Source organism: Strongylocentrotus purpuratus, unplaced genomic scaffold (assembly GCF_000002235.5).
Source record: "Strongylocentrotus purpuratus isolate Spur 01 unplaced genomic scaffold, Spur_5.0 spur5_scaffold_5, whole genome shotgun sequence".
Classification (NCBI taxonomy): domain Eukaryota; kingdom Metazoa; phylum Echinodermata; class Echinoidea; order Camarodonta; family Strongylocentrotidae; genus Strongylocentrotus; species Strongylocentrotus purpuratus.
Window position 1 is genome coordinate 28730478 of NW_022145611.1, and position 20271 is coordinate 28750748.

At 35.8% G+C, this 20271-nt stretch overlaps 1 protein-coding gene across 6 annotated transcripts in view; it reads left to right on the forward strand.

The window, feature by feature from the left end:
- Nucleotides 1-666: 666 nt before the first annotated feature.
- LOC105447140 (lysosomal-trafficking regulator) overlaps nt 667-20271 on the forward strand; it is a 74640-nt gene continuing 55035 nt past the window's right edge. For 5 of the 6 annotated variants that reach the window (XM_030998892.1, XM_030998893.1, XM_030998895.1 and 2 more), the window contains exons 1-4: nt 667-759; nt 9940-10079; nt 12165-12256; nt 15451-15694. In XM_030998892.1, coding sequence (XP_030854752.1) covers nt 9996-10079; nt 12165-12256; nt 15451-15694 — 420 coding nt within the window. In that variant the 5' untranslated portion in view covers nt 667-759; nt 9940-9995. Of the gene's footprint in view, nt 760-9939; nt 10080-12164; nt 12257-15450; nt 15695-17158; nt 17526-20271 lie in introns of those variants that run through there. The other variant, XM_030998897.1, reaches the window with a different exon arrangement.

Consider the following 20271-nt stretch of genomic DNA (forward strand, 5'->3'; position numbering starts at 1 on the left):
CTGGGTGCTCATCTGACTGTAATGAAACACCTAAAACCCCCGTGCTTCCGGGGCTCTGCCCCCTGGACCCCACCAACGGCCCTAAGGCGGACCCCACGCCAATTCACGCTCTACCTGAAAAACGCTCCGCGGGGCCTGCTTGTAAGAGTATAGGTGATGCAGATTTTTTGTCTGCCCCCTCCCCCCCCCCCTTCCAAACGTTTTTGCTCATTACGCCACTGCGACTGGAAAGTGAGCCGCCCGCTGGAATGTTTGCCCCCCCCCCCCCATCCCAAACTGTTTCCGGCACGCCTGATGTGGGGCTATTGGATCTTTACATCCGTGGACATGAAAATTGGTTTCTTTTCCAGCTAGGTTGACCCCCCCCCCCCCCCCAGACTTCCCCCTTGGCTCGGTTGCGTGTCTTTTGTGAACACCATCATTTACGTGCGTGCGAATATGCGAATATTGTGTATATGTAGTCTCACTCCTGAAAGTCAAGTCAAAATCAAATTTATTTCCACTCATTAAACATAAAATACAACAAAGCTAAATATACAGATAGCCATTTTTTCAAGTATGAAAAATAATGAAAAGTGTAATATGTATTTATGCATTTAAAAAATTGACCAAGGCGCGAGTTAAAATCAGAAATAAATATGAGAAAGCGAATGAATGAATGAAAGACTAATCTACACGGACTAAAATTACACAGCTGAAAGTTGTTATTATTTTTTTGCTGATGTACCGTACCAGATGCAGAGACAGATTTTTGAATGAGTAAGTATTGCAATGTAAAGTTTAAAATGATAGAGAGAATGTGGTACTGTATGGAAACATTTAATGCTTTCGTTTAGGACTAGTCCTAATTAGTTTTGGCTGAGATTTAGTCTAGATTCACTTCATTCCCATCCTTGCATGAGCGTGTGTGTGTGTTTGATTCTCCTGCTCGCCCTCGCCCCGACCTCCCCTCGCGCTCCCCGTGCCTGCCGCGCCGAACTCGAACCCGGCCCGTCGCAGCGCCTGGTAAGCACGAAGAACTTTGCGCATTGACTGACTCTCATACACAAATCCTACCCAACCGTGTCGATCAACATCTGAAATGAACCCTTATGGCATATCACACTTTTCCTGAAATGACCCTTTTTTAAGAAAACGTTGAAACCTGTGTTCCTGAAAAGGTACCCTTTTTTTGGTTTTTGTGCGATCAGTGCTTGAAAAACACCCCTTTTTAGGGAAAACGTTGACGCCGCCGTATAGCTGAAAAAGACGGTGCTAGTGTAATTCTGTATCCGTTTAGAGCTTCGATGTTGACGTCGTCGCTCAGTACTGTCTCTACACTATAGCTCTGCAACTCAAACTGAAGCTAACAGTCCAAAATTATGCAAACTTCTCGTATGGTTTATGGTATTACGTGCATGCACGATACCATAACCCATACAAGAAGTTTGCGTAATTTTGGACTGATGGCTTCAGTTTGAGTTGCAGAGCTATAGGCTAGCGTAGAGATGGTGCTGATCCTTGCTGCTGGATTAAAGTGCAAGTAATCTAAAGTTCTATGTGGTAATCCTAGAATTTAGGTCCTGTACCGGTAGTTATTCCATAAATTGAATTATCATTGTATCACAAAAATTCACGATAAAAAAATTTGTTTTACCTGTGACTGAGACTTTCGCCTACTCGTCGCAGCCTTAATTACAATTATTACATGATATGTTGTACACAATCCCTGAGATGTCTTTCATTGTTCGCTTATCCCACCCAGGCGGATGACTGAAGCCTGCGTTGTGTGTTAACGTACCCCTTCCCTTGTTCACAGATGCAGGTTATGTCAAGTGGAAAACACTCCGTCCCTCGGATAGGACGTTAAATGGAGGCCCCGTGTACAGGAGAGTCACCACCCATGCACGTTAAGAACCCATTGCACTATTCATATAAGAGTAGGGGGAAACCCCGGTGTAATGGTCCACCTGCATACCCCAACCAGGCCGAGTATACGGCATCTGCAAGAATCTTCAGTATTGAAGGAGGCAGATTATCTTGAAGAAGAAGAAGAAGAAGAAGAAGAAGAAGAAGAAGATATGCAATAAGGAATCATTGATATACATGTATGGAGTGGTAACCAATCTAACACTCCTTTCCGTCTAGTGTTACAGGTTGGTTCTGGTTTAGGGGTCGGGGTTTCATGGCTGCTTCCGTTCTCCTGAAGGCCTAATCCGGGTAGCCACATCTCTTAAGGCTTGATTTGATGTGGTTGGTTTCTGTCTCTAGATCATCAAGGTCTGTGATGATGCTTTGGGCTCTGTCCACGAGTGTGCGGAATACCCTGAGTTTCTGCCATTTTCTGGTACCGGGGTTGGTGTGGGGTGAAGTGGAGGTTTTGACTTGTATGGGCTTTTGTAAGGTAGACAAAGAGCTTGACACTACAATACGGTTTTTTGTGATACGTGTGTCCAGAAATGGGATGAAATTATCTTCTTCCGTTTCATGTGTGAACTTGATGCTCCGAGTGGTGTCTACTTGGTTGAGATGATCCTTGAGTTCGTCTACAGATTCCACTTTGAAGATAGCAAGTACATGTACGACATCCACATAACCCTTCCATAATCTGGGCTTGAAGTTGGGGGTGGCGGTAGAAAGGACTGTCTCTTCAAGTTGCTCCGTAACCTACTACAATGGGGGAGACTGGATTGCCCATCGGCCGTCGAGTTGTAAATAGGTGGTGGAGAGTATGAAGTTCAACAATTCCATGATATCGTCTACCAAGAGATTAGTCCTGTCCTGACGTTCTCTTATGATGTTGAGCAGTGAAAAAAATACATTGGGGCTCAGGGCGAACGAGCCCACGAAATGCAAAAAAGATCCCCAGAAAGTCATAAAAGAGCCCCCAAAAATTTGCATAGAGTTCAATGCAAAACAAATTAAAGAGTGTTATTTTCATGCAAGCAAGGTTGAAAAGTAGCCCCCCAAATTTTTTAAATAACTTTTTCCCTGATGTTGAGAGATCGGTCGATGGGAGTGTTGGTGAAGAGACTGAGGACGACGAAAGACACCAGTACTTTGCTATTATCTAGAGTAATAGCCGCAATTTCTTCAACGATTTCCTCCGAAACAACTTGACCATGTCATGAACCGCGACATTGACCAGTTTAACCTATCATCACTGTACATTCCCATTCTTTCGGCCTGTCGTACTACTGACGATAAAATGTCAGTCTGATGATGCATTGATTGTGGTGATTTAACCATCATTTCTCTCTGTGGCTAGGTCTTGTTGCTGCAAACTGAATTTTTTTTACTTCATTTTATATGAAATATGATTTTGATATCACCTAGCCTTAATTGGCACCTATATATATACCCCTGCGTTTTGCTTCAGATGCCATTGAGGGTCAACTCAGAACTCTGAAAATATCTCGCTAAAAAACAGCAATTAAAACATTATTTTTATTATTATTAGGCATTTAGCTATGCTATTCATTGTACACTATATCACAGCGCTTACAATAATATGCAATATAACAATATAACCACAAATCTTAACATAACATTGAACAAACAAAAATAATAGCGAATCAAGTAGGAAATAAGTAGGTTTTAAGGAGTTTCTTAAAAACATCCACTGATGGAGCAGCTTTTATTCTGGAGGGAAGATTATTCCACTCCTTAGCTGCTGCAACAGTGAATGTGCAATCTCCTGCCTTACTACGAGCCACATGAAAAGTCAATCGAAATGGGTCTGCATTGGAGCGAAGGTTTGTACGTACAGGTCGATACAACTCAAAGACAGTCAGTAAAATACTCTGGCGTCTGATCATGAAAAAAATTTGTATACAAATAAAAGAATCTTAAAAACAATCCTCTGTTTGATTGCCAACCAACAAAGGGATGTTAGTAGAGGCATAGCATCATGACGACATTGATTCCATTGTAGCTCTGAAATTCATGAACTGTCCCTTTGAGGGATAAGTAGTTCCAGACGCAAGGAATATACCTATGGGCTTATTTTTCGCTAGCTTAAAGGAATCACATGCGATTACAGTTTGAAAATACCGTAAATCTCCGTGTATAAGGCACACTTTTTTTCCGTCTGCAAAAATCAAAAGTCGGGGGTGCGTCTTTTACACAGGTACAGGATATTTTCAGTCCTCAAAATGCTACTTTTTAGTGGTTTTCGAAAATCTCTGTGTCTCAAGATGAATCACATAATGCAAATAAAGAATAGGATCTACTATTTGAAGTTAAACTACGTTCCTAATTTGAAGGGAAGAGAGTTTTTTTTTTTTTTTTCTTTTTCAGTCACGATAAATTATGCCCCTTCACAAAGCACAAAGCACTTTGCCGGCCGAAGCTCTCCCGTGTCTTCAGCTCACTCACCTGTATCATGCAGCTCACTCACTCACGAAACTAGCTTGTCGAAATTTCTGTTTGGACTCGGAGGACATTTTTTTTGTCATCTTTAGTTTTAAAAACAACATTGTTACTAGGTCAAACTTAGTTCACAAGCACTTCAACTGTGCCTCGTAATAAAATGAAAGTATTTTTGAACACTGAATTGAGAGCCGATCTGATCTGGTTAACAACAAGCCAAAAGAGCCCAGATAGCTTTTCTGTGGCTTTTTTGGCTTTTTGTTAACCAGATCAGATCGGCTCTTATTTCAGTGTTCGAAAATACTTTCATTTTATTAAGAGGTACAGTTGAAGTGCTTGTGAACTAAGTTAGACCTACTAATAATGATGACAGAATTTTTTTTTCCCTGATTTTTTTTTGTTTTGTTTTGTTTTTGTCTTCAAAATAGGGGTGCGCCTTATACACAGGTGCGCCTTATACACAGAGATTTATGGTACCCTTTCCCTTCATATTTTCAATCATCAAAATAAGGAGGCTTGACTGCTTAGTGCAAATCCATGGTGACAGTACAAATGGAACCCATGTAATATACAGTGTAAAGTACATGTATGTATTAATTAATTACTGATTGAAATGATATGTTATTTATAAAACAAAATTAGTTGTAAATATATTAAATGGATTTGAATTTTGACATTCCAACAATGTCCTCGAAATGCCTTAAGACACATATTCTGTCAGAAGCATATTCTGATATTTTTTATGGTCGTCCAGGTCGAAATCAGCTCCAAAGGCAGCTCCAAAGGTAAAGAAATATCTACTGATCTGTTATGGGTGACTAGTAAATTGATGTCATAGCTTCTGACAATTTGACATAAAGGTCAGCCTTTAAAAAGTTAATCATACACATGAATCAGCCAGCATACATGTATGCCATATGGACCAAGATTTTGTAAGACAATCATGTTTGTTGACATGTATAGAGATATTCACGCTTGCTGTAACCAATTAACATAAAATGTATCAAATCAGTTTAAATCACCCATCTAACAGGAATGATACCTTCTAACTGTTCCGACTTAATTTTCAAATTTCTGAATGACCGAATATTTTTTCTTTTTTCTTTTTTTCTTTTTTCGTGGGATTTACCATGTACCGCATTTATAGAGTTCACATATTGCATGCGTTCAATTGCTGCATGATCGAGCAGCGAATTTGTATTTGCTTTTTTTTGTACATATTTACCGCAAATACACGTAGTGTTGGAAGTACCTCAGCTACATGAAGCAATGATATACCAATGCTGTATTATCATTATGCACATTGATCTAATTTTTTCTAGACCTCAATATAATTCAGGACAAATAAAAAGTTCAGATCCTAATAATATTTTGTTACTCTCATATATATCTCAAATTTATTTGTTAAGCTAATAGTGGATTCAAGGTCCCAATTTCCTCTAATGGTGCAAGAGGTTGGTATCTTATCATGAGAAAACACAGATTGCTGGCTTGTCGCAAAGTTCAGACTCTTTAACAAAAGTGATGTTTACCGGTATATGTACCATTCAGAATGGTACTTAGTAAATATTTGCATGTTGTTACAGATATTTAGCAGATATTTACATGACATAGCAAGAGACAAATCATTTAAAATACTCAAGCTCTTGAGTGTTTTTTCATGTACATGTATGTATTACATTGCTATAGTTTGATATTTTGATATAATTTGATATGTACTGAAATTGAAATTTAATGCAGGATTATCATTCTCAGGGTAAATGCATAAGATAAGGGGAAAAACACCTTTTTGTTACATCCCCAATGTAATGCTGCATACAGTACTGTTGTATTTCATCGTCCTACGTTGCTTTTCCTCTATATTTTTACACTGTATTTTGATTCAATTACCTGGGCTACCGGTCTCAGACATATTGTTGACCTCGCTAGCAAATCATCGTCCATGGTCCACTGAAGATTTGTTGACAGCAGGCCCTTTGCCGACGTCTAATGAGACTGACTCTTGAGGTGTGACATTCTGAATGTGACATGGTGATTTAATGAAAGCTGGTCTCCATACAAAAATAGCTTTTCCTGATTCCTTTTTAAAGGTTGTGATGGGTTCTGGTTGGAAGATTGTGTATTGAAAGACACTTTTCAGAAGTTATTCTGTATTTTCTAATGGGTATTATGAAGTAACAACTCTATTGGAACCGACAAAATAACTAACGAAATAATTTTTTGTACTAATGGAGTAAGAAGAGGAAAAAACTCATTCTGAAGCTCTGACCCGTGATAGCAAAAATGCCAATTCATGAAAAAATATTTAGTGGCGAATAAATTTGAGCAACAAAAAAAGGAAAAATTGTGGTTAACATCTTTTTTTAATACTTTTTGAGTTTCAAGTAGCCTTCAAGTTTATTTTATTTGTTTCACATTTCACAAAAAAAGAATTCACATAATTGACAAAATTAGAACATAATATGAAATATACTAAAAGTGTCACATTATATAATTAATTCTTTGAAAAGACGTTGAAATTAAATAGAAGGTTAAACAGGGTGAAATGTGAGGAACCTATTAAAAAGCTCAGCTTGTAGATTATAGGTTCCCAGGGGTGGGGGCCTGTCTTCTTTAAATACAAAAATACAAATCTTCTTTTTTTTTGCCAGGGGTGGGGGTCCGTGCCCCCCCCCCCTTGGATCCGCCACTGTAATATATTTTTTATGTCCAGAAAATAAAATGTAGGAAATAGTCATGATTCCTTGAGTGAAACCAGTATTGGAATGTAAATTAAAATTTTTCAATCATTTACAAGGTAACAGCTACCATGTACATGTAACATGTTATTAGATAATTATGCTATTGCATAAAGTCTCCAGAATTTCTTGTAGGCATCACCTCCTGATAAATATACCTCCAGCTCAAAATTGATGAGTCATTCAATTTGATTGCATGATGTAATTCTGGCATTTTTTTTTTTAATATCATGGTCATTGATTGTATTATAATACAAACATTCAGATAATTGTCTGATACAAACATTCAGAGGAGCTTTGGCTGAAATGTCTCCCCATTCCTTTTATATCTTGTCTTGTTCAAATAGAATTGTTAGAACAAACACATGTGTGTCAGGTGACAGGGTACAAGAAGGCAGATCCCGTCTGTCATGGTACATGATTAGTCTGTAAGCGTGTAGTAGCGTCCAGCAAGGAACTTGGTGTGACAGATATTGAGAGCTGTTAATATTTATTGCACATATAAATTTGTGAGTATTAGTTATTGTATTAGCATTTGATTAAGAAAGGAATGAATAATTGTTAATCAAGTGCTCATATTCAATTTAAATATAATCAACTTTATTCTATGTGTACCTTTAAATACATCTGGTAGATACCAGTAGCATACTAGCGTTATAAATTAATTGATTTTCGTAAAGGCTGGCTGCTTTTGAGTGCAACCATGCCAAGGTTATAGCTTTCCCAAAACAAGCAGTGTTATTTCTAAAGCAGTTGGGAAGATCAAATCACTCAGCATTTTCACCAGATAAACATAGAGCTGCTCAACTTTTGGTAGGAAAAATGATTTTTATATGATTTTTATCATTGACATTGTAAAAGTTAAATGATTGTATGGAGTCCTACACATAGGAATATTACATTTCTGAAACTTAAAGCTACCATACATGTTGTCTACTTATAAAGCCAGAAGGGCATTAAAGTGACTTGGTAACATTGTTGAAGGTTGATGAAAAAAATTGCTTAATTTTTGTATTAAATGTTAGAGCAACGTCGATCTGGCGCTGCTCAGTGGCTGCCGGGCTCACGATCAATTGGGCAAAAAGAATTTCCGTTTCGGTTTAATAAAATTTGGAGTGGACTATTAGGCTATTATTATTATTATTATTATTATTATTATTATTATATTCCTTCTAGTATACTTATCCTCTGACATGCAAAAAATCCTGAACAAATTCTCAAACCACGAAGATATTTATGGTTTTCTTTGAAGGCGTCGATGTGAGGCACCCTCTAACAGTGATTAACAGTAAATTCTCCCAACCATTTTTGAATTTTCGCAACCGTTTTTCCATGAGAAAAATACATAAAACAGGCTATAAAATCTGTCAACACTTAACTGTCTGGAATGGAACGTAGAGCCATTTTATTGCTTTGTGAGATTTACATTCACCTAAAATGTAATTAAATTGTCCTTGTCTTGATGCTGAACAGGCTTTGACAAGTAGCAGAATAGAAGTAGAATGATATACTGTAGTTGGGAGAATTAAGGAATCGATCAGATCAGTTTTTCCAAATTTGTACGATGAATAATGATCTGTTTTCACTCAAATTTTCAGATTATCTGTAATTGTACATCTAGCATTGAAGTCACTACCTTAGCACCACTATCTCTCATCTGAACAATGTTACAAAGTCCCTTTAAGACTCAGCAACATTGTACAAGTAATAACCAGAATCCTAACAAACCATGTATTCCACCTCGTGCCTTGTTCAGGATGATAAAGGGAGACCACATGGAGAGAGATTTGGATTTTATTGACTAGATTGAGTAGGCTTTGATAATTGATTTGTTTTTTGTTAAAAGTATAACTAATATGTCGACAGCTGATCTTCAGCTACAATTAGTTATGAGTAATTTCTTTTATAATTTACATTAATATGAAACATATGAGATTAAAAAGGTATTGTATTACCCAACAGCTGTAGGCCTAGAATAATTCTGTATGATACATGCGTCTTCAAACAAAGTTTACAAGTTTCTTCTATTTACTGTACAAGAATGTGTATTAAATACACATTCTTGTAAATAGAAGAAACTTTTGTCATTTTGTAATCCAATCATTTATGTTTTTCCAGGATGTTGATTCTTTGATTTCAAGGAACTTATTTTGCTATCAACTTGGCCACTCTTTCCTTCCTCTTGTTTTTTTTCTGATGATCTGTTTTCTTCACTAAAAGTTTCAAACTCCTTTCACCAGATGTTGAATGGTTTGGGTTCTTCTTGCCAACAAAAAGAGAGTTCTCTATTCTTGAGTAGATAAACTTTCACAAATCGCAGCCCGGGACATTCCATGCATGAAGGGAACTAAGAGTGTGCCTTTCTTTTCAAAGAAATCTGATGAAAAGATTCATTAGTATCATCGTTTTGTGGAAGAGTATTCAAGCTGGACAATGTGATGTGTTATTTTCCAAAGACTACTTTGTTGCCATATCTCTAGATGTGTAAGTCCAAAAAGCAGCATGCTTTCCCATTTATTAGAGTTGTGTATTTAAAGTGAGTTCACTTAAAAGTAAAGAGGAATTATTGTGCCAGATGTCGTCATACACTGTATGGAGATGAGATGAGATAACCATCATTTATCATTAAGACGTACGAGGCTTCTGACTAACTATTGAATGAAATGTTCTTGTATTTGTCTTCAGAAATGAATTTCTGAGATAAATAGCTTAATTCAATTGGAATATCAGGCTAATTTTCGTTCTCATATTTTGAAGAGTTTTATTAGCCCAACAATGCAACAAGTATTAATCTTACTGTATATGATTTTCTCAGGATTTGATAATGTTATATCATGTTGTGTTCTGACAGGATATACCTGATGACACCTTTCTAAGATCCGGATCGGGTGTGATATCTCCTCCAAGATGGAGACCGGACGGGGACTACATCAGAATCTCAAGGTTCGATGGGACCGTTACACGTCCTGTAACCAGGAAACACAGTCTGAGGTAAATTCTTCTTACTTAAAGGCCTTTTATCGTAGCCATTATCAATAACTTAATAATAAGTTAATTTAAAGAACAGGATTCCATACATGAACATGTAATTTTATTGTACACATAAACATTGATACTGATTGATTTCTTTCCCTTTGTTTTATATATTTGTTGTTCAGATTCATATATACTATACAAGTATACAATCCACAACCAATCAATTTGTCCCTATTTTCACGAAGTGACGGTAGTGAGGAAAATCGTTACGCAAATTGTATCCTCATTACCGTCACTTCGTGAAAATAGGGACGAATTATTGTATTGCATTTGTATGCTTCTAATTCTTGCTTGATATGTACATGTACATGCAGGACGGTATGCTGATTGTAGTTCATTGTGCTAAAAAACATGTGAGAATTCAGGGTGCAATCGCCCCTAAGACTACAACTGTATGAGCTAAAATACCCAATGTTGGAGCCCTCTATGGGGAGCCCCTATATATTTATCATCTAGTAATACCTCAATTCACATGGACAATAAGAAAAATTTGCATACAGTATAAAAGAGCATCACAGAAAATAAATACTTTGAGGGGTTTTGAACATCTGCAAATATATTTTGAAATATCTTTTCATATGTAATGAGTTGAATTATAATTCGTTTTATTGTGCTATAATTAGAAATAACAATAATTTATATGTCATTGGTGATATACTTCAGTCATCAGTTTTGGCTTTCCTACTGAAATATGAATGTTTGTTTACCCTCACCCATCCAATAGAATTGCATAAATCAAGATTTGTTTAAAAGTGATTTTGAGGTTTACCTACGTACATGTATGTTTTGAGGTATCTTTAATTTACTGTTTAAAACTGGATCAAACCAGTGTTAGTATGTTATACATGTACATGTATGTTTTAGCAATATAAACTGTATCAAGACATCAAATGATGTTTGAGCAAATGATCTACAGCTTCAACAGACCTCCAAACAATCACTAAACTCTTTGTGTTCCCTCTATCTTAAGTGATGGATGTTATTTGCACATACAGATAACCTAGCTCCTGACTGAACTCTGAGAAAGGAGGATCATCATTTTGTCTCTATATCCATGTATCATGTTAATCTTTGAAAGAATGTGGATTCATTGTAGAATTACACTACTGTTGTTTTAGTACAAGTGCATGATAGCATTCAAATGTGCTGCTACTGTAAATCACACAAGTTGTTAAGTAGGGAACAGTACAGTATGTAATTATATAGGTCAAATGTCACTTGTTTTCGTGGACCTGCACTCCCCCCAAGGTCATATAAAAGTGTAATCTAAATGTTTATCTTAATCTCCTTCACTAGGCCATTTTGTGTCATCACTAATATCTTTTATCTAGTTGTTCGAGGGTCAAGTACATTGTTCAATTTTATGTCAATATGAGATTTAGGCACTAACCAAAATTTGTTGTTTGTCATTTTCACACCAAATTAAAGGTAATAGATTCAATTATCTAAGTGTCAGGAAGTGCTTGAAAAGATCTGATTTCTGATATTCAGCAATTTAATTGATTTTCTAAAAACTTGACACCCCTTGTTTTTATCGTCTACATCGTGTGCATGTGTCAACAATTTGTTAAAAGATATTTCCCCAATCTCAGAAGATAAGATGTTTATTGTTTAATCTCCAATTTTTATCCGATTCCCTTATTTTGTGTCTATTTAGACCACAATGGGTGGTATTCCAATAGCGTGTACTAAGTTAAGCCTGGCTTAACTTAGTCCACACTTTTATGGAGTGCCTGTTGCCAACTCATTTACCCTGTACAGATTATTTTAATCCTGCAATGAAAAGTGTCCAAAAAACTACTTTTGCAATGAAATAGGAAAAACAAAATTAAATGAGTATGAACTGAATTTCAACAAAGTATTTGGTAGATTATCGTTGTCATGAATATTGAAGGAGGGAGATGAAACCTAGCATTCCATACAAGTGTGTACTAATTTCTTGTTTAGTCTGGACTTAGTCCCAGCTTAAATTATGAGAATACCAGTTACAGTTGATACTAGTTACAGAGTTTTCCTCCATTTTTTTCCCCATGTTTACAGAAGAAGTCTGAATACCTTGGTGACTTCCTGGAACATCTCATTTCAATGTCCATGAATTCTTCTATAGATACGGAGGATCTTTACAACTTTTGGTGAGTCTCTGTCATTTTTATTTGTTGCTGTATTTTTGATATTGTGAGCTGATGAAGAAATTTTGTGGTAGTTGTGCCTATCTACAGCCAGCCAAGATTCAACTTTACTATTGCGGGGCGGTTGTTTACAAAGACTACGATCGACTTAAGTTGAAATTGAACTATGGCAGGCCATTCATGCCACTGGTTGCTCTCACCATTGGTCTCTCAAGGGATGTCACAAATCTACAGAAATTACATTTTTTGATAGTTTATTGTTGGAAGAAAAAAAGTTACTTACATTGTAAACTGAAGTTAATTCAAGACTTGGACTTGGACTTATACTATGATAGGTGATTAATGCCTATAAAAAGCCCTAAACCGTATGTAAAATTAGAGGGAAAATTTAAAAAACCTTAGAAATTATGATATTTAGATAATTTTTTTCCTTCAATAATGAACTATAAAAAAAGAGTAAATTCTGTAGATTTGTGACCACAATTTGTACGTCCCTTGAGAGACCAATGCCAGGAATAGTGAGAGCAACCAGTGGCATGAACGGCCAGCCATACAGTAGTTAAAGTACAACTTAAGTCAATCTTAATCTTTGTGAAACACTCCCCTGGTGAGATAATTTAGTTACTTTTTCATAATAATATTTAAAGTAGATATGCATTGATTTTAAAAACTAACTTTATTTTCATTATTGCAAAGTTGAAACTTTGATTCGACAAGGTTATCAAAATTCAATGCTTGGATACATTCGAAGTAATGAATATTATAAATAACAAAACGCTTAAATACAGCCCCGGCATAGCACCTGAAGAGCTCTCCGAACGCTGCTGAGATGTGTGAGATCACAGTATGGACATGATTTGCACAAGCAGACGATGTCCCATGACATCTCACACATTTTCAGTACCTGTGTTTTCATCTTCTCTTGAGTTCTTTCTCTTACTTCACTACCGTCAGGCTAAATGTGTAATCTATTGCCTCACTCTAAACCCCGCGCATGGTTTCATTTGATGACAAATGCAGCGATACAAAAATAAAGGAATCTGTCGCTTGTAAACAAAATGAGACGCCATTGTATATTCAGCTGCACACACCGCGGTATGTTCGGCGTTTCAAGAGGGAACAAATGCCGTCCTTAATACCATTCCGGGGGTTTTTCAATTTGAAAGTCTGGTTTCTTTGGTTGTTAATTAACCCCTATCCTGTGAATTTACAAGCAAAAGATTTTAGTTATCAGAATCGGGTCATATCCCCTTATGAATGGTTTGACATGCTATTACATTTATAAACACTAGACTCATTATAATTTGAGAAATAATAGCTTTGCAATTATGTTCATTCTTTATGGGATGTCGTCTGCTTGGACAGTATTGGTCCATATAGTGACGTCATTAAAACATTGTTATTTTTCCAGCGAATCTCGCGTATATATCCCAGCTGCTATGGAGGTGGTTGTATTTGTATTTTTATATTTCACCCGATGTGTAGTTGACCTAAAACTTGTACGATGGCCATCTGTTAGCTTACAAGTTTCTAGTGATACTTTAGTTGACATATTTGTGATTTTCTTTAAATTTCACCTTTAAAGTGCTTGTTTCAGTGCAGTTCATGAATATATGTAATGTATACAGTATGCATAGTCGTTAAATGGGATAGCTTTACATTTGCTGGTTGTAAGAAAAAATTGTTGCAACTTTGTTTTGATCTTCAATAATCTCTAAGTGCTTGTTTAAATTCAGTTCATATTCTTTTGGTGGATTCTGTTGATCTGGTAGAATTTTCAGGAAGACTAATTCCGGTCCAAAGAAGAATTTCAGTTTAATTCATTTATTTAATTTAAAATCCATGACAATATTTATTAGGGCATGATATAAGAAACACACAAATTCAAATGTAGGAAAAATGGAATTTTACAGTCGCCTTGAAGCTAAACCAGGATCCATAACCACATCTTATATCTTTCTAAATGTACAATGGAATGTTATTTTAACTGTTCTTTATAAACGTGCTTTTTGATGTACATGTAACTATGTTCTTATTTATTCAGGGCCCCATGGAAGACCACTACTTATTGGTGAATGGGCTACCCTGGCAAAAGATTAGAAATCAATAAATCAATAAATGAATCCTCCTAAGGGTGAAATGGGGTTTTCCCCTATCAAAGCCCTTTCATATAATTGTAAAATTTTAAAGTCTTAAAAAGTAAGCCTGGGCATCACCCCCTTATGGATTCCAGTAGTCATGACATGAATTAGCCTCTTTTAAGGTTACTGTTAGTGTTATATGTTTTGACTTTCTCTGTTGAGTATTAAAGTGGCCAGAAAGCAAGATCCTGTATTATTATTCTGGAGTAGCATTCTGAAAAATGTTTTTAACATTATTTTGTTCATCATAAAATATTCAGATTGCACCTTTGTATTAGAGCTCATAATGGTGCAATATCCCTTTACCCAGTATCGTGTGTGTATGGCTGTATACACAGTCATTAACCATTGACCAGCCATAGTTTAGATGTGTTTGAACAATTAAATTATCTCTTAATAATAGGAAGAGTTTGAGAATACCACCCATTAGGCAAAATGCATATCTACTCACCTGTACAGTGCTTTTGAAGCAAACTTATTGTTTGCCAAAGATAATGTCTATTAAACTTTAAAGGTACTGTAATATAAAGTTTTGGAATGGGCCGGTCATGAATTTGGTTCAAATGAACATATTGGAAGTATATGCGATCCTACAATATTCAGTGATCGTTGTCGCGGTTAAAATTGAGTCTAAACTAAAGAAATGAAATTGTAAATAATATGCACTTTATGTTGTATAGCTCCCTCTCAAGGTCAAGATATTAATTAAGCTATAAAACAATGTTTCTTGACTAAAATAAACCGATTAGCTATTTCCATTTGGAAATTATACATATTCTGAGATTTTCATGGTCGCAGCTACATTACCATTGTACGGCCGTAGGCGCTATTTGAAATTTATCAAAATTTACCGGGAGCACCGGTAAATTTTTATATTCAAATTTTCTTGAAAGCAGAAGTGTTTTAGAAGCCAACAATTGTAGTGCTTATAATACATCCACAGGGGCATCCAAATATATCAAAATTGTAAAGAATCACTATCCACCAAATTTTCAAAATTTCCAAAAATATTGTATTACCTTTTTATTTGTACATGTATTTCTTAATCATTGACAGCAATGATGTACACAGCACCTTCAATATACTTGCCCTTGAGTTCATGACCTCTGTGAAGGACATTTCCACCAAGCCACCGGCAGCCTTGGCGGCGCCGGCTTCAATGACTGATTTCCACAGAACTCTAGACAGCGCCATCTCTAGTCAGGTATCCCCAGAGCTTCCACAGGCTGATTTGATGGACTTTCTGATGCACGGGAGAGGATGGCTGCTTCTCAATGCTATGTCTATACTCGCCACACAGGTGAGATACTTGATGTATTACATAAGGGGTGTGGGATGCATCAAAGGCTTAAAAACAGGGCTAGTGATAACAGTCAATGCCAATTTGAATCATTGCTTATGATTCAAAATAAGAATTGATTGAAATATTGGTAATTAAGTCAGTGAATGAAATTAATTCATTTTATTCATTTGATTTAAATGCTTATTTGATTTGCAGTTCTATATTTCAAAAACAAAACCACTTGCCCTGCTTCAAATTGAATCAATCAACTTTGTCATTATTCCTTCATTACTGAAATGTATATTCTAAATTGTGTTTCTCATGGTGCTGTGTGATGTGGGTAATTAATATAAGTGACAGAAACAGAATGACTGAGGATATGTGTGATTATTTATTGCTCTTTTGCCGTCTTGGAAAATTGATGTATGATTTGATTTTTGAAAGTGCGTTGTTGAAAATAAACCTTTACTTTAATCAAAATTTTATTTATCCTGTGTATACTCCATTCCTTTGATATGTTGTTACAATTGACTGGTTTATTAACATATTCAAAGTGTATGCATAATTTTGAAAACAAAGGTTGTGCTTGATAACCTGAAAGCTTGCCAGAGGCTTGTCCAACATAGCAACAAGTAATGTATGCAGACTGGATTCCAAGTATTGTAATTCGTTCATTAAATACAGGTTAATGGAATAACTTGTCACTAACTAGGTCCCAAGGAAAGAAACATCGATACATTCGAAATATGTTAGTAACCCAGTCTATTCCAAGAAAGGTGTGGTCACATTTGGAAATACTCTAGGATATTTTATTCATTGTTATTTCCACAGTCTCTACTTTACATTCACAGTACAGTTTAAAAAACCCTGAAATGTCAGCTCCAGGAATTTAATCACTCCTGTGCACACTAAAAATGACATGAATCATGTGCATGAGTAATAAATTATCCCAGTTGTGTGACTAACTTATCAAAGTTATTTGGCTGCCTAGCATATTAATATCCCTGGAATCAAAATTGCAAAAATCTAATCTCTCATGAATATATATGTTAGGAATTTTGCTCCTATGGTATGGTTTCAGGAAAATTGTGGTCAGACTGGAAAAAATTCCTGAAATAAATATCCCACAACTCATATTCCCAGGAATGTTTGCCAGTGTGACTGTACCTGAATGGGTACACACTTGTCTTTGTCTATTTAAAGTCAACATTGAATATACAGTTTAAATGACTGTACTAGTTTACAGGAAGGATTAGACCACCCTGCAAGGTCACTTACATAACAGGTGGTTATCTCATCAAATCATCTCTCAATTAACATAAGAAAAAGAGGATCATGGGGGACCAATGGTCACTGATTATGTTGTTTGCTATATAGAGGGCACAAGTAGCTATAAGTGGTGCAGTGGGGCTTTAAATGTCTTCTGTTTGAGAAGGGAGAAATATTGAGTCATGCTGGAAGCCAGACTAGATCTCTCCATGTGAATCCTCTCAGGCATGGAAACCCTTGAAGCAAACACACCTATTGTTCTTCATCTCCATACCATTACCAATGCACTAACGTCATAATGGCTTACCACACAGGTATTGAGGGTTAGGAGCTCTTACCGGTATTGAAGGCTTTTCACATGCAGTATGCAGGGAGTGCGATGTACTATTGTACAACCCTGTTCTCTGCAGTCAGTTGTGTAGTAGGGAAATTTATAATCATTGATTGATTTGCTGAACTAGTTATCAAATGGATCAGCTTGGATGGAACATAAAGTGATGAGAATTTATTGAATATTTGGAACTATCAATCATTGTGAGCCATTCTGAGCAACTTCTGCTAAAACAAAGTACCGGTACCGGTAAGTTTATACGTCTAATTTGATGAGTCTTAAATCTGTTATGACAGTATCAATAGAAGAACTCTCGAAAAAGAAAATGTGTGTGACTGAATGTGCTTTTATATAACATATGAGATAGCTCATGTTGATGTTCAATATGTCATGTTTGATGTTGCTTTTATACTTGTACAATTTATGTAAATGCAACAACACTGCAGTTTTCCTACCAATTGTACAGAGTGAATATTTTAATGAGATACTATAGTAGGCCTAAAGATTGGGATTAAGCCATCATATTTCCATCTGGTGATTAATGAAATATAAACATGTAGGAGTATATGAACAATTTGAGGAAAAGACGAGTGTGAATTCTGACAAACTTCCTGAACTTTTGGCCTGTATATACTGTACGTACAAGTCATTGTCACATGTCTGTATATTGGCCCCAAACTTCAGAATGTAAATTTGAGTTTGACCCTGACTTCCAAAAGGTCACATTTGTTTTTGTCACATGATTTGGGGGTCAAAGCTACAATGTTGGAACTTGGAAGTCTAGTCTTGTATGCTACATGTATTTGTGCACCTTTAGGAAGAGGATTAAGTCTTATAATTGGCAAGTTTTGTAAAAATGTTCACCTGTTGCACACCTGGCTTTAACTGATCTAAGTTGAAAAGGTACTTTATCATTCTATTTCATTACTTACATGTATAACAGGCTTTTAATATGTATTTGCTTTGAATTTGCTAAAACTTTTTTCATGACAATGAACTATCAGTTATGAATCATATTATTGCTAGAGGCTGTATTGACGATTTGTGAATGGGCAAAAAATGTTTTGTTTGTGTACACTTTAAGGCAGAGCTTTTTGGTCAAACTTTCCATAGAAAATATTGTTTTGGCTATGTACATGTAAGTACTGTATATCAAAATAAATGTAGTGCAGAGAGAAAGAAGGAAAGAACAGTAGACAGAAATGGATAGCTGCTTGCAAGGGAAATTACATTTACAGTTGCCAGTTTCCTCGGAAATGATCACCATTGTCTTGTAGACTCTAGATCATAACTTGAGAACTTCTAAGTTGTTTGTCGAATTTTCACCAATCTGTTCTTTCGTTTTCTACTTTTATTAAAGTAAGTTTGATGATAAGTGTGATCTCCTCCTTTAATTTCACTCTAATTGCAACATAATTAATGATATGTAGCTTTGTATAATGACAGACTAATTGGACTGATGGCATGATTAGTATCAATGATACATGTGATTTAGTCATGTGAGAGGAAGAAGATATGGGATATCTGAACAAATCCTAACAACAGCCAACTTTGAAAATGTTGATCTAGAAACATATGGTACTGTATGCATGTTAATTTAACTTGTGAATATACATCATTGGTAAGCAGAAATGTTTCTTCTCCTATTTTAGAGTTTGATCGTTTCTGATGGTGAATAACAAGTTTTCCACTATTCTAAAGCTGCTTACTTTTTTTTTCTACTTTGGCCAAGTAATGGAATTAAATGAAATGCTGAAATTATTCCATCCTTCCTTTCTTCAAACATGATCACAAAAACGTATGCTGTTTCTCCATTTTTTAAATTGAGATAATGGACTTTTTCAAATAGAAAAAGTAATGCATGAAGAATGCAGATGTGATATTTTTTCCACACTTTTCATTAGTCTGTCAAGAGATTCACGAATTCACCTAAACGTACAATTTGTATTTTGTGACAATTTATTGTGAACAGTAGAAGGAAATACAACTTCACTGCCTTGGGATAATTGGATTATATGATAAAGGAAAACTAGCTCCGCTGTAAAGACTACATGTACATGTACCTTTAAAAAGAAAAATTTGGCCTCTTAGCTTATTTGCTCATACATGCTCAGAGAAGAGCTAATTAAAAATCCTTCCATTGTTTCTATTCAAAGGGGAATTCCCTGCTGATATTTAGTGTGAGGTTTTGTTAGCAGAGAAATGAGAAAAACAGATCAATACAAGTTTGAGCAGAGTCCAATAAAAAAAAAAGGAAATTGTGAACTTTTTAAGTCATGGTCAATCAAACCCAAAGTGATTGCATCTTTGCGCAGCACATAATGTACGACCATTCGGTACAAGGGTCTGAAAATCAGACTATTTAATTAAACGAGCTCGTTCGCTACATTCAAATCTACAACTAAAGGTCATTATTTTCTCACAAAAAAAAGACATTTTCAAGCCCTTTTGTTTTGAGGGAAGTTCTAAATTAGTATTATCTTTCAAATGACTTTGGAATCTAACCTTATCATTTTTTTGGCCTGCAAATGGGAAAGCAAAATGAAGATGGCTTTCCAGTGAAAATAATGCACTAAAATAAAATGGAGAGAGAGGAAAAGAGAGAAAGAGTCTGGAATGCTGCGTCAAAACAGCCCTGCAAATCTTCAAGAAGCTTTGATAAAACTTGAATGGTTTAATTCCTGCTTTGAAATATCAATTATGCAATCTTGTTTATTGGAAAGCTCTCATGACCACTAGAAATGGTATCTACATTCTTGACTGTACATCTTTATGTTTACTTTGGTGTGAGTCATGATAAGGAGTAATTACAATCTAGATAATGGTCAAAACAAACATTCCGATCCTTATCTAATAAAGGATGGTGTTCATAAAGTTCAGTGACCTACATGTACTCATCAAAGGATAAGGCTTGTAGTCAATTATTTATGATCCTTTGTAGACAAAAGGTGTCATAGTTCTGTTTTGCACAGCCCTTGAATCCTTGATTGAACTT